This window comes from Borostomias antarcticus (genome assembly GCF_949987555.1).
Source record: "Borostomias antarcticus genome assembly, chromosome: 22".
Lineage (NCBI taxonomy): Eukaryota > Metazoa > Chordata > Actinopteri > Stomiiformes > Stomiidae > Borostomias > Borostomias antarcticus.
In genome coordinates, this window is record NC_140255.1 from 7,173,591 (window position 1) to 7,194,718 (window position 21,128).

A 21,128-nucleotide genomic window follows, 5' to 3' on the forward strand; every position below is an offset into this window, starting at 1 on the left:
ACCGATATCGTGGACCTAATATTATGTAATGAAAAATATATTTGCCTAATGATCAAATCACCATTATCTACAGTCTTATTTGTCAGGTTTCTGGTGGGGAGAGGTGATAATTGGGGCAGCAGTTATGTGCGCAAAGGGCAAAAAACAAGTATTAGTTAAAAAAACAAAAAGTGAATGCTGTTGAGCCCAAACCCTAAGACACTTCGTCAGGTTTGGTCAGTCCATCAATCTTGTCCATCAGTCAAGTGGTTTAGACCCCGTTCATCACCACGCCCCCTCTTGGCTGTCTCTCCCAGCTTGTCTCTCTCCCTGCTCCATCTCCATAAACCTTCGACAGTTTCAAGTGACGCCCTCTCCTCCCCCTCCTTCTCTTCCCCCTCTCCCCTCTCCTCCCCTCTCCTCCCTCCCCCCCCCCCCCCCCCCCCCCCACTCTCTCCCTCTCTACTGCCCTCCCTGTTGGATGGGCTACTTAAGTGCCAAGAGAGCATTGGATATCAGAGAGAGAGAGAGAGAGAGAGAGAGAGAAATAAAAGGAATAAGCTCGGCACGCCATTTGATTTCCAGCTGAGAGGAACAGGCTGTGGGCTAACCATGTCTGAAGACGCTGATGCAGGTATGCAGAGCTTGACAGGACCATCGTTTTAATTAGTGTGATTGGAAGGAAAGACCACACAAGAACAATAATTGGTTTAAGGTGGTATGGTGTGTGGTGTGTAGTTTCACAGTGCAGTTCTGAGGTGTATTGTTATGGAGAAGCTCAAGGACCTGTTGGCTATATTGTGATTTTAGAAAGACGTGCTAATCCCTTGTATAAAGATATTTCTATATTTTTTTAATGTTTTTAACCCTCCGACACAATCTTTATTTTATTTTTTTAAGTCAAAACGTCAAGGTTCGAGGGTTGAAAATGTCAAAATGTGTTTAGTACATTTTGGTTAAAGATAACATTAAAGCAAAACACTGTTACAGTAACAGAGAGGATTTGTGCAATATTTGTATCTCAATATGAGTATTACTCATCTTATCTCAGGTTATTAATTCAAGCTACTCTGTTCATAGTCTGTTGAAAGCCAGTCTTGAGTGTTTCTCTCCTGCCGAGTGACCTCTCAGCCTGAGCTAAAATCTCTGAGATCCTGACGCTGGATGAGAGTACTGTACAGTAGTGCATTCTGGGTGTCACTGCGGAAGATGTAGAGAGGAACAGATGGTCAGGTCTCAGTCCAGGGAGGTGGTTGGCTGCTGGCGCTAACGTGAGGGACCAGTTTGCTGAGATTGCACTAGATATCCCCCCCCCCCCCCCCCCCCCAGCAGGGTATCCAGCCTTATTGCCCCCCCAGCAGGGTATCCAGCCTTATTGCCCCCCCCAGCAGGGTATCCAGCCTTATTGCCCCCCCCAGCAGGGTATCTAGCCTTATTGCCCCTCTAAGTCGTTTGAATTTAACAAGGTCCAGTTACAGTCTGCGGTATAATGTTGATGAGAGATTCCAGTGTGACTCAGCTGCAGAGATCAGGATCACATGAGCTGATCTAAGATGGGAGGACTTGAGAGCATGCGGTGTGTCCTTGTTTCTATAGTTACGGAGATCTTGGCATAGCCTGACACTCAGACTGAACTGCCATTTAGTTTCCCTTCATTATCCCGTCTGAACAGACTCCCATCGCAGACGTTTTCCCAGATGGGCGTTACCGAAAGAGTCCTCAGGGATCTGTCATCGCCTAAACAATCACGTTGCGCAGTTTAATTCAAAGGACCCTTATTGGCCTGGCTGGAATTCCAACCAAGAGATCACTATACGAGAGCCTTTCCAGACCCTTGAATGGCATTTTGAAAATTCAGATTGAGGGGCTGGAGCCAGGCTAATCTTGGCATGCATACTATGCCAATGAGATGACAGCTTTGATAAAACATTTGCTGCCATCATGTGGAGTCCTGATGGGCAGGTTCTACAGTACCATTCTCTCTTTGTGTTTTACTGTGAGTGAAACACAGGCTTCAAGCATTCAATATACTTGCTGTTTAAGGGTCATGGTTAGGGTTAGCTACTAACTACTAACTTTATTTATTGATATCAATCAATAAATAAAGTGCTCGACACTAGAATGAAATAAATCCATAAACTGTGTGGGTCGCAGGACTGTAATAAGTGCGTCCAATCATTTTGAGTTGCCAACGTGAAATGTTTGGATGGTTTACCTGCCTGTCAACCTACCTACCTGCATGGCGAGTGTCATTGGTTTCCCCCAGTCAGGAGGAGGGGCTTTGGAGGGAGGCCTGGAGGGAGGGGCAGGGATTTTGTCGGGAATCACAAACAGCGTACTGCACCTATAAGTCCTCACAATGTTATGTTTTTGTTTGCTTGTTTACTGTTTGTGAGCAATTTTGAATGGCCCATTATATTATATACTACTTTATGAACATTGATTATGGGTAGTACAGTACAGTTTGGCTCATTTCAGGCTGTGGGACATGTATATTGAATACATATTGATGAAAGGTATATTGTGTTCTAATTTGCCTTTATTATTGACAAGTTCCATCAAGGATAGGATTGCATCAATTAACAAATACTGTTTTCAAATCCCAATCTTTCAAACATGTCAAGGTTGAACTGGCAATTAGTAAACCAATAATATTTGTGTAATAGGACTCCACCTTGTCATAAAATATTGCGTTATGTTGAGTTACTGATGCATGTCTCAGGTGGAGGCTAGTATGTCCTGCTTCCTCCCATGCGAGGTCACTTGTCCTCCATTTGAACATGTACAGTAGTCTAACGCTGTCAGTGTAAATCAAGGTGGTGACAGTAAAGTGAGAAACACACACCGAGACTGCAGGGAGGATGAGAACGTGAGAGCAGTGACAGGACCATGTGCAGGCATGGCCGCCACCCCGCCCCTCTGACCTCATCCCAGCCATGCCCAGTCCATGCTAGAAGAAGGATAGAGGACTTCCTTCCTGTTGTTGCGTGTGCTCTCTATTGTAGCTGTTATCTCATGGTTCATCCTTCTCTTGATCTCTGATTAAAGTGTATCTCTCAAAAAGAAATAATGAAGTGTTTAACCTTCCCTCAGATGGTATCCCCCTGCCTGACCTCCGGCCTGCTGATCTCTCCTCCATACTCACTTTCACCTCCCAACTAAATTAAGCCCGGTAAACTAAACTAAGCCCAGTGCCCTGTGCCAGGGCAGGAGCGTTGGCTGTGGACCCACCCCACCCGATCCCCCTGCAGGCTCAGCCTCGCCCCATTCAGAGGCTAACCTTCTACTATTAACCAACCTCTAGCTGCGCTGCTGCTCAAGTTTCAATCTGCCCTCATTTACAGGCTTTCTCACGCCCGTGTTTCCAGAGAGAGAACTAAATATAAATGTAATTTTACTGAGTAGAGAGACACAGTCATCATTATGTAAATATCAACTGTTTAAATATTACAATTTAACTCCAGGAAATGCTTTTAAATCAACTACAACTACTGTTGAACGTTGTGACATACCTCTACATGTCATTATGACAGTATGTCACAACTTGTGAAAGGACTAAATCATTTTGGATTGGCAAAAGTAATTTTCTGAGTTTCACTGTGTCTCTATAGCACTGACATTACTGTACATGCAGGTCCTTACAACCACTTTTTTATTGGGGAAATTGAAAAATATAATTATTTCAGTGAGTTGTTGCCTTGTATACATTGTCATTCAGTATAGCCATTTCACTGTCATTATCTGCTAAATATAACCTATGGCACCGTGGGACATATGGAGGAGGCTACTTCTCAATTCCCCAAATCCACTCCCACTTCAGGTTCCCTAGACCCTAGAGCTGGCCCTGGTCATCTGCTTGTCATTTTAAACTGTGTAATGCTCTAATCGTCCTTACCATCTCTTCTATGCCTTAAGATTTACAGTGCCTGATCCCCAAGTACTGTCCATCATAGGCAAGACCTTTTTTTTTTTTTTCAAATGACATTCTTCAGTCTCTGATATCTCTCCTCTCTTTCATGATGCTAAAAAAAAACACTTGACCTCTGACTTTTAACTCATATGTTTTATTAAGTCACCTATCAAGTTTTGGTACATCCAACTTGTGATATTATAATTTAGGCCGATACAATACATACCACTATACATACCACCGAATTACAGTATAATCTTTCTTTACCACTTCCAAAATGTTCTGTCACTGTGTCAAGTCCAAAAAAGATCCTCACTTCCCGATTTGGGATTCTATCGCAAGTCACCCCTCCCCCGTGCCCTCCTGAAGTCCCTCAAAAACACGGCAGCATTGGAAGAGTTTGGAAGAGTAGGTAAGAGGAGACGGAGACAGGGGAGTGGGTGTGGTTATTGGTATGTTTATAAGTCATAATTCATTTCACTATGGAGGAGTGATCCAGCATTACAGCAGCACATCAAAGTTCTCTCGGGTTTCCTCTGTGCCAGCGATACTCTTGAGTTCAGTTGCTTTTATTATCATTCAACCACATACAGGTACATAGAGGAACGAGATTGCGCTTCGATTCTAACGGTGCAACATCTAACACAACAATTATACGACAGTTAGGACAGTGCAACATTTACACACAACATTTAGGTCACATTGAGGTAACATTATAAAGTGCAGGTATGCATTAAAAACTATAAGGTGCAGGTATGCATTAATCTAGACAGCAATTACACAGCAATTAGGACAGTGCAACATTTACGGCAACATTTAGGTCACATTGAGGAAGCATTATAAGGAGCATAAGGTTATATTATAAGGGCGGGGGGGTAGTTCAGCCCACGGCGCAGGGCTGGAGGTAGTGTTTATGTCCGTGTTTAATGTCCAGTCAGTATTCTAACAGCTTGGGGAAAGTAGCTGTCGTGAAATCTGGTGGTCTCTTTACGCCCATCTCAGCTTCCTGAATGCTCAGTTCTGTTCCTACTTCTCGAATGCTCACTCACTGTCCTTGTCTTCAACAAAAATAATAAGACAAAAAGAGCAAACAGTGGAAGTGAATTTAAAGGTGAAAGAGTAGTTCCATATTGCCTTGCTCTGTGGATGTAGTAGTGATTACTAACCCTCAAAGTATGCACAGCCCACAGATACACTCCCGCCCTTCTTAGCCCTCTTCTTTCTCTACTCTTCCCGTCATCGTGGCTCTCATGACAAAGTCTTCAGGGAACTCTGCTTCATCACCTCCCTAACTGGCTCTGTCCAATGAACATATTCTATTCTGTAACGGCTGTCAATTGCTGTAAAACATCAGGTGATTAACCATGAGGCTAACCGTTGGTCCAGATGGAGCCTTATTTGATACCTGTGTTAGATGCTGTTAATGGCCACATGCCATCAGGGCTGGATCACATGCCTAAAGCTAAAGATAGCAAGTCTGCAAATAAATAGAACTCCTTAAAGGTGATATAGAAAGCAATTTTAAGTAGACCACTCTTTATACACGTGCATCTTAGAAAATTAGAATAGTGTGAAAAAGTCCACTATTCTCCGTAATTTAATTCAGTGCAACTTTCATGTATTCTAGATCCATTACACAAAGTGAAATATTTCAAGCCTTTTTTTGTTTTAGGATGCATTCAGACCTAGCTTGTTGTTCCGATACCAGGAGCATTTCCCCCGAAGATTGGGTTGTTTGGGCATATGTGAACACAGCAATTGCTTGCAGTTCCAGAACAAATCAACCGGGCTGAGACCACCTAGAGAGGGTGGTCTAGAGAGGGTGGTCTAGAGAGGGTGGTCTAGAGAAGGTGGTCTAGAGAGGGTGGTCTAGAGAAGGTGGTCTAGAGAGGGTGGTCTAGAGAAGGTGGTCTAGAGAGGGTGGTCTAGAGAGGGTGGTCTAGAGAAGGTGGTCTAGAGAAGGTGGTCTAGAGAGGGTGGTCTAGAGAGGGTGATCTAGAGAAGGTGGTCTAGAGAGGGTGGTCTAGAGAGGGTGGTCTCAGCCCGCCCTGCGGGACAATTCGTTTGCAGTGAGAACTCACGTTACCAACAAACCGATACAACTCATTGTTGTACCCTGATGATCTTTGATAAACAGAAGATGAGTCGCAATCGTGGATCAATCAATTGCACATTGTTCTCTAGCCGTAGTCGTGATGCCTGCTCAAACTGGATATGTTGTCGATATACCGAACATTGGTAGTCTATATGAACCAGAGATCTGATCTGAACAAATTCAGGTTTGAGGGTGGCCTTAATCTTTTTGATTGTACAGTATGTTCAGTATTTTCATTTATACACTCAATACTTGGTGGGGGCTCCTTTTGCAAAAATGACTGCATCAACATGGCATGGCGTGGCATGGAGGCAATCAGCCTTGAAATATTTCACTACATGTGAAATTAATCCATAATATATGAAAGTAAACTGTATGTATGTATATACATCTACAGAGCTTTTAGAAAGGTGTGGATTAAAAGTATTGCTCCCCCAATTGTCTTTATTGATTATGAATTTTCAATGTAAAAAATGTTGACAGGTCTGAAATGAATATTGTGTTCATCTCTGAGATGTCTGAGGTTTGTTTCCCAAACAAGGTTTGTGAGCCATGTTAGGATGTTGGTACCACACAGTATCTCTGTGTCGGGAGCGTTCAGGAGTCTTTTTTAGGGGGGGGGGGCGCTATCACTCTTTTCACCCAATTTGGTAGCCAATTGAGTTGACCCTGACCTACAGTAATATCCACTTACCCCTTCTAACCCGGCCGGTTGGCGATGCGAAGGAGACTACTTCTTCACTCTCTCAGCTTGCGATCGTAATTCCAACAGATGGAATGGTAGCATGATGAACCCTCGAGCCGAAACTAACCACCCTCAGGGAGCGGAGGCCGTGCTTTGATATGGCGACCCCAGTGACCAGCTGCACCGAAACATGATGCATTAGACCACTACACCACCGCAGACCTCTAAGAGTCATAATTACTATTGGATCGCAAACCTTGTTCGTTTTTCTTTTTTTTTTTTTCATTTGTTGAGATAAAAATGTCTGTAGCACCTCTAACTCGATTTAATGAATGCAACTGAAAGGTCAATCAATCCTACAACTGAAACAACTGCTGCTCACATTTTGGTGATTTTCTCCTGCCAACCTACTGGATTCCCAGAAGGGCAGAGCCCGCATGCGAGTCTGATTCCTCTCAAAGTTTTGTGTGTGGGAGTCATTTTCTGCTGATGAAAGTGAAAAACCCAATGTATGTTTATGTGCCTAGCCTATATCGTCCTCTCTAGAGCATGCCTGTTACTAAAACTAGCAAGTCGTATATACTTTTAACAAGACAGACGCACGCGCAAGACATTAACACATCTTGGCATGGGGACATAAACAGATAGTAAATTATACTGTCAACTTTTTGACTGTCTCTGAGTCCTGGTATGTAACCTTTGCCAGGAAACGGGTCCTGGTATGTAACCTACCATGTGGTGTGTAACCTGCCACGTGCCGTGTCATGTGATTAGCGCACCCACTCAGGGTTGGCCCCAGGCTTAAGCAGGCTTAGGGCCCCACAAAGCCTGTAGGCCGGACCTACAGGAGGCTAACTTCAGATGGTGCTCTTAGAACAGTCGGTACTGATTAGGGAAATTCACAGGAGGGCACACATGTCATATAAACACGGATGTGTATTCCTACTGTACGTAGTTAAAGGTACCCAATGTAGTTTTTGACCACTAGTATGCGCTCTAGAGCAAATTTGAGAAGGTGGTCCCCGAAAATCGCGTACTACGTCATTGCGTCAATATGCGGAGCACATAATAGTGACGTTTCACACATCTTTGTTGATTTCAAAACATTAGCTAAATATCATTTTGCGAAGAAATTACATGGTAGGAAAGACATTCAATTGATTCCACATGTTTATTAGACTACAAGGAACCATATAATTGAGGAATTTCAAAAATAAACAAAGAACGGATTGTTTTGATTCACGTTTCGTTGGGTACCTTTAAATCAGATGGCTACAAAAATCAACTTAAACCCCCCCAAATCAACTCAAGAGTAGGAGCTCATTCTCTGAACCACCACTGAAAATCAGAAACCAAGTCTCTGAAAACAATGTTTTTGTCCTTCACTAAAATTAAAGATTCAATTCAGTTCCAAGATCCAAGTACGATATCCAAAACGTGAGACAAATCCAAATAATCCAGGAGAGATTAATAAAAATAAAGATTGATTTGACCAGTTTAGTTGGTTATTGATTTGGCCAGTTTAGTCGGTTGTTGATTTGACCAGTTTAGTCGGTTGTTGATTTGGCCAGTTTAGTCGGTTGTTGATTTGACCAGTTTAGTCGGTTGTTGATTTGGCCAGTTTAGTCGGTTATTGATTTGACCAGTTTAGTCGGTTGTTGATTTGACCAGTTTAGTTGGTTATTGATTTGACCAGTTTAGTCGGTTGTTGATTCGACCAGTTTAGTCGGTTGTTGTCTTGTGGCCTCTTACACCCTCTGAGTGAAGCACATTTTACTGACGTTTCCACAGTGAATGAAATGAGCTTCATTCTCCTGGCTGGACTTCTGACGATAGCAGTAGAATGCATCACGTTGTAGTCTGTACTTTGCCCAGTTAAGGATTTCCAGATCTAACTGACTTTCTTCAGGAGAAGAATGAATGGGGATTCCACACAGTCCTCCCTATCACGTTCTGTGGTAACAAGATTTGTAAACTTAAAGGTTTCAGCCGAAGTACATTTCCCTCTCAATCAACACTGGATCCTTTGGATTATGAAGCTGTTATGTAGTCAAAGCATTGTGATGTGTTGATTCATTAAATCAAAGCACGGGCGTATGTGCGTAGCGCGCGATTTATTTTGTGCTATATAAAATAAAAAAAGCATACATTTGAGCTCCAGTCAGATGTGATTATCCTGATGGCTGGTTCTTCTACCTCCTGAACTGATGATCATGCATTGGGCCACACATGCACTTGCTGTATACATATTGATAACAACTGATAGCGTCCAAAAAACCTAACTTAACTAAACATTCTGGTTTGTTTACTAACTTTATGCAATTCAGTGGGTGCGTGAGCCTCATCATGGCTCAAATCTTGCCGCGTTTGCAATGGTAGGCAAGTCGTTGCCATTAATACGGGATTGTCCCATATTGAAAAATAAAATGCACTTTCAATATTGAATCGATACAAGACGCAAGGATTTTCCCATATTTATGTGCACAGAACTGTGGCGTTGACGGAGGCTCTGAACTTTGCAAACAAATTAAATCAGATACTGCAGCCAGCCACAAACGTTAGCAAGAAACGGCAAACCAATCCTATTAGAGATATTGTGAACTTCTGTTAAGCATTTGTGTACCAATTATTGCTGGGGACAATTCAGTAGTCTCTGAATATTGATAGGGATGTCCGTGTTCCCCCCAAATTCTACGCTCATGAATCAAAGCATCACAAAATAGAAGAAATATATCAAAAGCTATATTTTTCAATGCATAAAAGTACAAGGGACATAACCCAAACGTTTTGGAAATCCCCAGTCATTTTCACCATAGGATTTTTATTTTTAGATCCATGGAAGTTGCTGATGCTAATATTGTCCAACAGAATGACAACATCACTTGCGAGGTATATACTGACCAGATGTCAACCAGGTTGACCCAATAGGCCTTGCAATGACTCGAGGTCTTGTGAGGTTAAACTATCATTTGAAGTAGGTCCCCATATTTTCCTCCTAGTGTTACATTCAAAATGACTTCGGTAGCAATGTGTCCATCCTCACGTGTTGATGGCGGCGGCCTCCATTTCACTAATGCGCTGGATTTACACTGACATGACAGAGTCTTTTCACAGAGTGTCTGGCATGTTGGCAACTGTGTAGATACTTTGACAGCCAATCAATTCAAATCATTGCTGTGAGGCACAGTATGTTGAGCAAAAATTATGCAAACTGGAACAAAATACCCCAAATATTTCAATTTTGTTAAAGTACTAAATAGAACATTTTTGAATTATATTAAGAATTATATTATGTGATATAATTGTTATTGTTTTATATTATTTGATAATTGTAGAATTATATTTACTTATTTTTTTTACATGAATATATATCCAAAATGACATTAATATATCTATCAACTACAAGTAAATTGTAATGAATGCAGAGGATGGTATGATGGGGAAATAAGTTGATCTTGAGCCTTTTTGGGGGGACAGACCCTGGCAGGCTGCAGATGGAAGCACAGCTCTAGCGTGACTATTCATGGTAGCAATGTAGCATCTCAGGAGGGCCGGGTGACCTGACACAAGACACCGGCTCTGGCCTTTACCAGACCATGTAGTAATGCAGTCGGCCACGAGAGACACTCCAAGAGCTGGCTATACGATACGCCTCATGCAGCTATTTCAGAGAACAGGGTTATTTTTCCACGGCATCTTTCTAACTCCCACCCATCCACAGTCAGCCCCTCTAGCATTCAATACTTCAGACTTGACCCTCGGAACCCCTCAGTGTCCAGTCAGATCAGATGTGTGTGTGTTCAGTTGGTACTGATGCACACAGCCAAGATCATGGGACATGACTCACTTTGCCCTTTCAGGCACTTGGAAAATTAGGGTCAGATATCGTTCTCTTTAGAGGGAAGAGTCCCCTCTAAAGAGTCCCCTTTCTCTTTAGAGTCCCCAGGGGGACACAGACCCCGGCTCCCAGCCTCACAAATTCTGCAAGTGCTGATTTTAAGTCTGCTTTAAGTCCACTTCCTTGATAGACTGAGCTATAGAGTTGTGTCACTGAAGCACACATTGAAATCAGACACTGTATACTGTACATGTATGTAAATATTGTCAAGCCGGAGTCTGCACACTCCTTTCACCTTCTCCGTGTTTTATTACTGCATGTTGCAGACTTATTCTACAATAGACTGAGTATCTATCTAGATCCATACTTATATACTTATACTTACTTAATTCAACTGCACAATTTTCATCTACTCTCTCACCACCTCCCATTCATGTTATGTATATTTTGTATTTGTTTTATACAGCATATCTTCTGTTTTTTGTGTTACTTTTTTGTATGGTAAAGATGTTGTCCCCCACCAATGATGCATCGCCCCTTTGTGTCAATGAATAACCTGTTGTAGCTCATAGTTGTTATAAAAGTCTTGCATGCAGCTGTGAAGACTCTTATTTCCAGGTCTGTGATGTTCATGTGTGTCTTTGTTTCACAGTGCTTCCGGAGGGAGACGGTGAGTTGCCTAGCATGGTGACCTATTGACCTTTTGTGAACCTAACAGTCGGACTGGATAATGACTCTCATACCTTTAACACTTGTCCCCGTCGTTGTGTTAATTGGCTATGACCCCCAGCCCCTGGGGACAGGTCTGCTTAAGTTCAGTATGTTCCATCTAACCTACAGTCCTTCGTCTAACACATTCCGCCTACAGTAAACATTTCATTCTGTGTCGCAACATTGCCTCAGCATCACATAGAACATCATTGCTACAATCTACCGGTGTGTTTCTGCTTGATCTCAAAGGGATTGTCTACGAATGTGTCCAAATGTGTCCAGTACATTGCCCCGTACACATTTGTCCTCATTGACAACCAAATGCTTCCCTCTTTTTAGAAGGGGAAAAACCTGCAGAGGCAGGTAAGGCTTAAGCACCATGCTGGCTGTGACAGTCAGGTCTCTAGTACGATAACATTGGCATTTGTGCATATTGATGACATGTACTTTGTTGAAATTAATTATTTTAGCTGAGGCAGCACGTGCGGAAGAGGGTAAGGGAAAAGAAACAGGACCTGGGTCGAAATACTATTATAAGTATAAAACGTATAAAATACTTTCAGTTCCTCTAACGTGTGCCTGAGACTGCCTGGAGGGTCAGGTGGGCGGGGTTTGCATATTCGGAGCAGCCCATTGGTTCCATTGTGCCAGACAAAATCAATCATTCACAGAAAAGTTATCCAAAGCATTTCAAATAGTATTTGGACCCAGATTTGAAAGCGACATGCATAACATGATCATGAAGTACTGTATGTGTGTGTTACTGTAGCATCAAGAACTCCTGGTTTGTCGTTTAATGTCTTGGAATACTGCAATAAGTGTCTGAGGTTTGTGTACATAGGATAAGATGTAATCATATATTGATGGACATTTGCTAACTAGATTTAATAAAAGTTAAAAATGAAATAAAATAACAATAATAATGATAATAATAATCATCATGAAAATAGAAAGTGTCTTCTACCCTTTATTTTTACCTGAGGCAATACTTAGTTACAAGTGTATTTTAACATCCAAACAGTATGATTTAGATTGAAGTTCCTGCTTAGTTGAACACTACAGACTGTGGGGCGAATTCACTAAAGCAAATTGCGCCCGCTAATTGCACCATTACATTGCGCGTCAGTTGCGCCAGCTATGTGCTCCGTTTTAAAAACCTATTCACTAAAGACATTGCGCTAATAATATCCCAGCGCAAACACGCCCATTCGGTGTTTGCGGCTGAGTGCAATGTGCTGCTGATATAGGAAATGACTATAAATACTGCGCATACAGTGCATACAACTCGTATGCATATCTTTGGACGATGGCAGACAGAAAAAGAAAGATACGATTTTCAGACAGCGAACTTGAAGGCCTCACGGACGAGGTTCAAAAACATGTCTCACAGCTTTCCGCAAAAAATATCACGACTGCAGCAAAAAATCATATTTGGGGTTTAATTTCCCAATCAGTCAGTGCCATTTGTGTGTGTAAACGCGGAAGACTGCAAACGGAGGTGGAATGATTTGAAAAGACGAACAAAGGAAAAATTGTCATTTTCTGTTATGCAAGTTGCAGCACGATGATCTGGCATACTTTTGGGGGAGTGTATAACATTGCCCCACCGGTACGATCTAGGCATCTAAACGGCTTTTCAGGATTCCAAATGTGCACTCAATCACACGCGCGTCCTGATGTGAGCCCAGTTGTACGCCGCCTCTCCAACGTTGGAAGGATTACGCACGGGAGTCATCATCCATGGCTGAAGATGATACCTGCCGTCACCTATGATACAAAAGCAAAATATTTTCAAGACCATTCAAATAAAAAAAATATTGTGTAGGCTATGTTTTTATTTATTTATACCTATATCGGCCCCCAGCCGTTCAATGAACAGCTATAGGGAATGCGCAGTTTCGCGTATAGACTATTATACGCACAGTTTCGTGCTATGTAGGCTATTATAAGTATTATTCATTGGGGGAGCTTGGACTCGCTGGGGACGGGTGGAGAGACGCATAGTCAACTGAGCCTCCCCAGACGCGACTTCATCCTCCAGTTGGCTGAAGAGCTGCGCGCTCTGATGTCCAAACAGCTACCACGGTGGTTCTAGTGTTAAATCAAAAAGTGACCTTCTTCTAAATATTCTCTCACGAACAACATGCCTGGCATTGCGATGCCGAATTCGCCTCGCAACAATCACTGCTGCCATGATCAGCGGAAAGGCTGGCCATGACACCCCTTGCGCTTAAATACCACCACATCTCTGAAAACGGAATTAATTTCACTTTAACTGCGTGAGGCAATTTGCGCCGATCTTTGTGAATTGGGCGGGTTTTGCAATGATGTTCATTTGCATAGAAAGGGGAACATTCTCCTCCCATATTACCTAATTTAAATATCAGCTAATAACACCGGCGCAGAGAAACGCAATGACGAACGCAACGCAGTTAACACCGTATTTCACCCTTTGCGAGGGCTTTGTGAATAGCAAACATAATTTTTGACTTATTTGCACAGGCTTTGCGTCAGGAAAAGCTGCGCAATCCTTTAGTGAATTCGCCCCTGTGTGTTTGTGGGTGTGCAGCAAGACTTCCCTTGCTCTTATTATGTGTGAGGACTGTTGGCATGGTTGCAATGTGAACATTTTCTTTTAATGTACTGCACCTGTTGTGTACTGTACCTGCTGTATGTATCCGTACTGTATGTCTTTATGTGTTATGCACAACGACAGAGACATTTGTTTTTTGAGTGGAAAACGTTTAATCAAGTTTGGGATGTGATGAGTTAATATATTGTGTGTATATGTGTGTGTGTGTGTGTGTGTGTGTGCAAATATCTTTCCTGATGTTTGAGTTTGATGGTGCACTTTTGTGATTGGTCTTCGCAAGTTCAACACTTTAAATACCACACATCCCACCTCTAGTCTCCTGGTTGCTAATGGTTCTTTTTCCCCAGGAGAGGCTAATTACTCTGATGAGGGTAAGGGTCTATAAATCTATGTTTTCGTTAATATGCACTATACTGCATGTGATGACATCCTCTAATTCACTGAGTGTCATTTTCACTAAATATTACAAGTATGCGCGTTTGCATTTAGGAACTTAGTCTGTATAAACCACTGTAACTACTTATCCAGACGAGTTACCGAGTTGTGCAAAAACATATTGGTATCACAACGTCTTAATATGTTTCTGTGCATATGTTCACAGTATACAGTATTTGTATGTGTGCATACAAATAAAGGTCCACAATATGAGTCCATATTGTCCTTCGATATCTGTATCTATGCTCATGATACACGATGTGTTATTGTACTAATTTGCACACAGTAGTAGTAGTAGTGTTCAGTGCTACTGTATTTCACTATTGTTTCAGCTGAGACAAAGCCTGCTGTGGAGGGTAAGAACCAAGCACCATGCTGAATGAGCTGCCTGTACTATAGATGTCTATCTGTACTGTACTGTATGTATATGTGTACGTTTGTACTCTGTATGAAGTTGAATATCTAGCCGACTCTATATACTGTGTATAGGCTATGTGTGGGGTACAGGGAGATCTATCTTCCCTCCCTATATATACATGTACAGTAGGCATACATTTTCTTCTTCATATTCTATAATGTGTGGAGTTAAATTCCAACACTTCGCTGTTTTAGATGAGGCTCCTCCAGCAGAGGAGGGTAAGAGAAACGTCATCTGGTCATTTTATGGGAATGAATATTGACCACCTTGTTTTTGGTGTATATGTTTTGAATGTACAGCACACCACAATATGTGTCTGCCATGGCCCTCAGTGCTTGAACCTTATTCTTATGCACTACTATGTTGTGTTGGTTAGTGTTTATTCCGAAATGTCTGTCTGTATGCCTGTGTGATGCATTTGGTTTTTGTATAGTAGCCTATGTGGTAGGGATGCTCTGATCGATCAGCCACCGATTTAAATTGTCCTATTTTCTCCAGATTGGCCGATCGCAAAAGCCCATCTTTTAAGTCTTTTCTAGCTGGTTAGCTTGACATAGATACAAGTAGGCTACACACGTGGATGCTACAAGCTAGTTGAAAGCAAGTTGAATAACGTCATGTCAACAGCGTCCAACATCCCTCCCAACTGTGTGAGTTTTCTCCTGGGATTTCTTCATACAGCGTTTTTTCATACAGCCCAAATATCTCCAAAGCTGCTGCTGCTAATAACTCATTAACTAAATCTCTGAATAGCTGTAGGTTGGACATGTTTGCAGTTCAAAATTAGGACCCAGCACACCACCAGTTGCTCTTCAAGCAGTGTGAAATTAAACTTGTGATGCCCGGTAGCTTTCTTTCAAGGAATTTCAAAATAAAGGTCACAGAAAACAATTCAACTTCTTTTTTTTTTTTTACTCACTTGGCATTGGTCGGTATACTGTATATTGAAATATATCTGATGTACTGAATAATATTTAGAGGGCCTATTCATGGGTTAATGAGTGATTAATAATGGGCAACCTCAATGAAAATCTATGCAAGCAAAGACAGTGTCATCATATCGATACAATAACAATAATATGGGTACGTTTTTTGTTTTTTTTATGAATTGGTATAGGCCGTCCTGAGGAAAATAATCGGTGATCGGTATCGGCCTCATGAATCCAGATCAGAACATCCCTAGTATGTGATGTGCTTGATTCAAACTGGAAACCTACAGTGTCTGACTCTATCAGGATAGGACTGGTTATCGTTTCATATCCTCAAAATCTCGGTTTAGTTGCTTGTTCCGTTACACAGTTGTCTTCTCATTCATCATCTTGCACAGTGTGCCACAACACTTTATTTCAAGGATATTTGAATGACTATTACGTTGCAATTATGTCGTTCACAGTATATAATATTTGATATTGGTTTCACGTCCTCGTGTTCCTGGTCTCTGAACATTCTCTCTGAAGCTCGGTGTTGCAGTGGAGTTGATGGTGTGAGTGTTCAGTGTGTCTCCTAAACAGCGGTGTCCACTTTAGTCCCCAGTTAAACTGTCTCATTTCCCCTCAGCTGAGGCTCAGTCAGCAGGGCAGCGTAGGACCACTAAGCATGCAGGCTGTCGTGCTGCTAGACTTGATGGAGGAACTATCTGTTGACGTCTGTCATGTTCTTTGCATGGTCTGTGTTCACTAGTTCACTGTGACAGTGTGAGCATGCCTTTGTGGGTACAAGTATAGCCCACAAATATAGAATCTGATACAGAAATGTTGATATTTTTCAATGTTAGGTTACAGCTGTATTGTTAGAGTCTTGGGTTGGTCTATTCAATACAAATGTTGCTGTACTGTGTGCAAATTATGGAAATGTCAGCTGGTGAATGGATATGACAATATATCAATTAGATACCAATGCCCCACCCATGAATGTTGGGGTGAAAATACAACGATTTCACTATCTGTGTGTGTGTGTGTGTGTGTGTGTGTGTGTGTGTTCAGTGAGTATTTGCTTTGAGGTTTTGTTCTTTAAGTGCTTAGATGCTGAAAACAGTGATAAGTGTTCTGTATATGTACTGCCGTGTATATGCCAGATATATAGGTATATCTCTATGTCACTGTCTGACACACTCAAGGTGCTGTTTCCATCTGTGTACCACATTGTTAGTGTTCTTTGTTTGTATGGTCTATTATAGTATATATGCCCACAGTAGCCAAGGTTTCCATCAGTGTTCTGTGCAGTATATATTGTTGGTTGTGGTGTGGGGGCATCATGACTTCATCATCTACACTACTGTACATGTCTACGGTACGCTGTGCACTGTGTGTTTGCATGGAGCTGCGTCACAGTGCATTCATATGGGATAGGACACGGAGATACAATATCTCCGACTGTCATGTTCAGTCACGTTCAATGTACCTGTAACCGATACACTGTTTGTGTATATTCGCGGCATGCATGTGTGTTTGTGCGTGCGTGCGTGCGTTTATATTTGGAAGTGTGTGTGTGTGTTTACCTCCTCTGTCCTGCCCCCCAGATGTGACGACCGAGCTGAGTGGTCTGTTTCTCGAGAAGCCAGAGGCGTCTTACTGCATCATCACAGGTCAGAGACACAACGTCAGCCATATTTAATACAGTACATTAGATGAACACGTTGCAGTACTGCTGTCCAAAAGCCATGTATACGTGGTCAGAAACGCTCCTGTATGTGGCTTTGGAACGTGTCCATGTCTGAGTTGTCTCAGTGGGTGACCAGGCTCTCTCAGTGCTGGTTGTACACTGAAGTCATTCCGTAGACGCTTTTATCCAAAGCAACTCACAATTACAAGCCTGCGTCGGGGTTAAGCGCCTTGCTCAAGGGCACAATGGCGTTAGGCGGTGATTGACTGATGGGGAAATCGCTTGTTGACCCAGCAGCAATGCTCCAACCGACCTCTGGGCTACCCACAGTACCACCCCTGTAACCCATGTTAGGGGCTTGCCCAGGGCAGGATTCGAACCCACGTTCGACATCCGCTTGTGAGGCGGACACGCTGACAGTTGCGCTAATAGGGACGTCCCTCTTGGAGGGACTGTCAGCGTTCCTTTGAGGGGTGAATGTCACCGGCTACTCCACGTTCCACTGGGTCACCCCTGCAGGGACGAATGTGTCGTTCGTGGCCAAGGTGGACTCGTCCAAGCTGCAGAGGAAGCCCGTCATGAAGTGGCTGAAGGGGAAGTGGCTGGACCTCGGCAGCAAGGCTGGGAAACACCTGCAGTTCAAAGAGACCTACGACAGGAACACCAAGGTGTGTGTGTGTGTGTGTGTGTGTGTGTGTGTGTGTGTGTGTGTGTGTGTGTGTGTGTGTGTTGGGTGTGTGTGTGTTTGGGTGTGTGTGTGTGTGTGTGTGTGTGGGTGTTCAACTATACTCAATACAGTATGTTAAGGGCTAGGGTGTTAGGGTGTAGGTATGTTTAGGCTGTCCAGGATAGAAAAATGTACATACGTGTGTGTGTACAGTATGTGTGTGTGTGTGTGTGCATGCGTGTGTGTTTGTTTGTATATGCATGCTTGTTTGTATGTGTGTGCGTGTTTGTATGTGTGTGTGTGTGTGTGCATGTGCGTGCATGCGTGTGTGTTTGTTTGTATGTGCGTGCTTGTTTGTGTGTGCGTGTTTGAATGTGTGTGTGTGCATGTACGTGTGTGCATGCGTGTGTTTGTTTGTATGTGAGTGCGTGTGTGTGTTTGTATTTGTGTGTGTGTGTGTGTGTGTGTGTGTGTGTGTATTTGTGTGTGTGTGTGTGTGTATTGGGAGGGCAGTGTGAAGAGTGCAGGTGATCCTGTGTTCTCCCCAAGCCTCACTCACACACACAGGGCAGGCATGCAGCACTAACCAGGCTAACCCCCCAGATCTAACCAGGCTAACCCCCCAGATCTAACCAGGCTAACCCCCCAGATGTAACCAGGCTAACCCCCCAGATCTAACCAGGCTAACCCCCCAGATGTAACCAGGCTAACCCCCCAGATCTAACCAGGCTAACCCCCCAGATCTAACCAGGCTAACCCCCCAGATCTAACCAGGCTAACCCCCCAGATGTAACCAGGCTAACCCCCCAGATGTAACCAGGCTAACCCCCCAGATCTAACCAGGCTAACCCCCCAGATCTAACCAGGCTAACCCCCCAGATCTAACCAGGCTAACCCCCCAGATGTAACCAGGCTCACCCCCCAGATCTAACCAGGCTCACCCCCCAGATCTAACCAGGCTCACCCCCCAGATCTAACCAGGCTAACCCCCCAGATCTAACCAGGCTCCCCCCCCCCCCCCCAGATCTAACCAGGCTAACCCCCCAGATCTAACCAGGCTAACCCACCAGATCTAACCAGGCTAACCCCCCAGATCTAACCAGGCTCCCCCCCTCCCCCAGATCTAACCAGGCTCACCCCCTCCCAGATCTAACCAGGCTCACCCCCCCCCAGATCTAACCAGGCTCACCCCCCCCCCCCCCCCAGATCTAACCAGGCTCACACACCCCCAGATCTAACCAGGCTCACCCCCCCCCAGATCTAACCAGGCTCACCCCCCCCCCCCCCCCCCCCCAGATCTAACCAGGCTAACGCCCCCCCCCCAGATCTAACCAGGCTCACCCCCCCCCCCCCCCCCAGATCTACACCTACGAGATGAAGTTCGTCAAGGTGAAGCCAGGTGACGCTGGAGGCTACAGGTGTGAAGTGACCTCCAAGGACAAGTGTGACAGCAGCACGTTCGAGGTCACTGTGGAGGGTGAGCTATGCAGAACCTGATTTGGCTGAGCACAAGGTCCCCTTTGAGAGATGGTTGGTGCGCTGCCTGGCTCTGAACGCCTGCTCAACGCCATGTCTCTAATTACAGCCGCCGAAACGGAGGCGCAAGCAGATATCCTGTCAGCTTTTAAGAGATCGTAAGTGTACAGGAGGGGTTCAAGTGTAATTTAGTTCATGTCTCCTGAGGGGAACTGTGTGTTTGTGTGTGTGTGTGTGTGTGTGTGTGTGTGTGTGTGTGTGTGTGTGTGTGTGTGTGTGTGTGTGTGTGTGTGTGCGTATGCATGCGCGTGTGAGTATGCTATTAATAATTATCTTAAGCTCATGTGTCTTAATGTGTCTTTCAGCATATGCAAGGAGGATATTTTTAGTTTTTAACTTTACAGCACTTGGCTCTACATCATATCTGCTTAATATAGGTTAAGACTGATGTTGGCTATAGGTTAAGACCTGATATAGGTTAAAGGACAATGCTCGTTTTTGACAACCTGGACCTTATTTACGACATATTATAAGAAGTTTGACTCACCGAGATCACTTTGGTGTAGTTCGGAGGCCTGTAGAAGAAATTTAAAATCTAGCGCGAGCCAGTATATCCATGTAATGGCGGTGATCGGGGCAACGAGAATGCAGTTTCTCAAAATCTATTTGCACAGGCCAGCGCGCAGACTGGCTATTCTCCAGCTACACTCGCGGCTCAAAACGATATGGACGTCCGTCATATTCTAATTCATTTTCTAGATCCTCTAAATCTGACAAATATTCAGCCATATTGCACACAATATTCTAGGCAACAACAATCCGATCGTAGCGCAGAGAATGTGAGCCGCGAGTGTAGCCGGAGAATAGCCAGTCTGCGCGCTGGCCTGTGCGCATGCGTGCTGGAGCAAGTGGGGAAAGGCGTGTAAAGATCATATTACAGAGGCTAAAGACCCCGTATTTGAAAACCACAACAATGCCTCGCTTTGAGGAATCTCAACTGTCGATTCATCCAATCTGATTGATGAAAACAACCGTTTAGCGGCCGAAAATAGATTTTGAGAAACTGCATTCTCGTTGCCCCGATCACCGTCATTACATGGATATACTGGCTCGCGCTGGATTTTAAATTTCTTCTACAGGCCTCCGAACTACACAAAAGTGATCTCGGTGAGTCAAACTTCTTATAATATGTCGTAAATAAGGTCCAGGTTGTCAAAAACGAGCATTGTCCTTTAAGACCTGATGTAGATAAGACCTGATATAGGTTAAGACCTGATATAGGTTAAGACCTGATAGGTTAAGACCTGATATAGGTTAAGACCTGATGTAGATAAGACCTGATATAGGTTAAGACCTGATATAGGTTAAGACCTGATGTAGATAAGACCTGATATAGGTTAAGACCTGATGTAGATAAGACCTGATATAGGTTAAGACCTGATGTAGATAAGACCTGATATAGGTTAAGACCTGATAAAGGTTAAGACCTGATAGGTTAAGACCTGATATAGGCTAAGACCTGATAAAGGTTAAGACTCATGTTGTTTCCCTTCTCAGGGATGCTGGAGAGGATGAAGGAGATCTGGATTTCAGCGCTTTGTTGAAAGCCACCAAGAAGTGAGCCATGAGTTGTGTTTTTCCAGCACCTACAGAAAAGATGACAACAGCATACATTAAGTTACTGTACATTAAGTTACTGTACTTCACCTTTTACAGAATG

At 43.5% G+C, this 21,128-nt stretch overlaps 1 protein-coding gene across 1 annotated transcript in view; it reads left to right on the forward strand.

The window, feature by feature from the left end:
• Positions 1–591: 591 nt before the first annotated feature.
• The window catches only part of LOC311323712 (myosin-binding protein C, fast-type-like), a gene marked incomplete at both ends in the record, with an annotated part of 42,808 nt that continues 22,271 nt past the window's right edge, over positions 592–21,128 (forward strand). Inside the window, 6 exons of the mRNA XM_084456008.1 lie at positions 592–613; positions 17,183–17,248; positions 17,785–17,933; positions 19,292–19,409; positions 19,518–19,566; positions 20,966–21,025. Coding sequence (XP_084312134.1) covers positions 592–613; positions 17,183–17,248; positions 17,785–17,933; positions 19,292–19,409; positions 19,518–19,566; positions 20,966–21,025 — 464 coding nt within the window. The remainder of the gene's footprint in view (positions 614–17,182; positions 17,249–17,784; positions 17,934–19,291; positions 19,410–19,517; positions 19,567–20,965; positions 21,026–21,128) is intronic.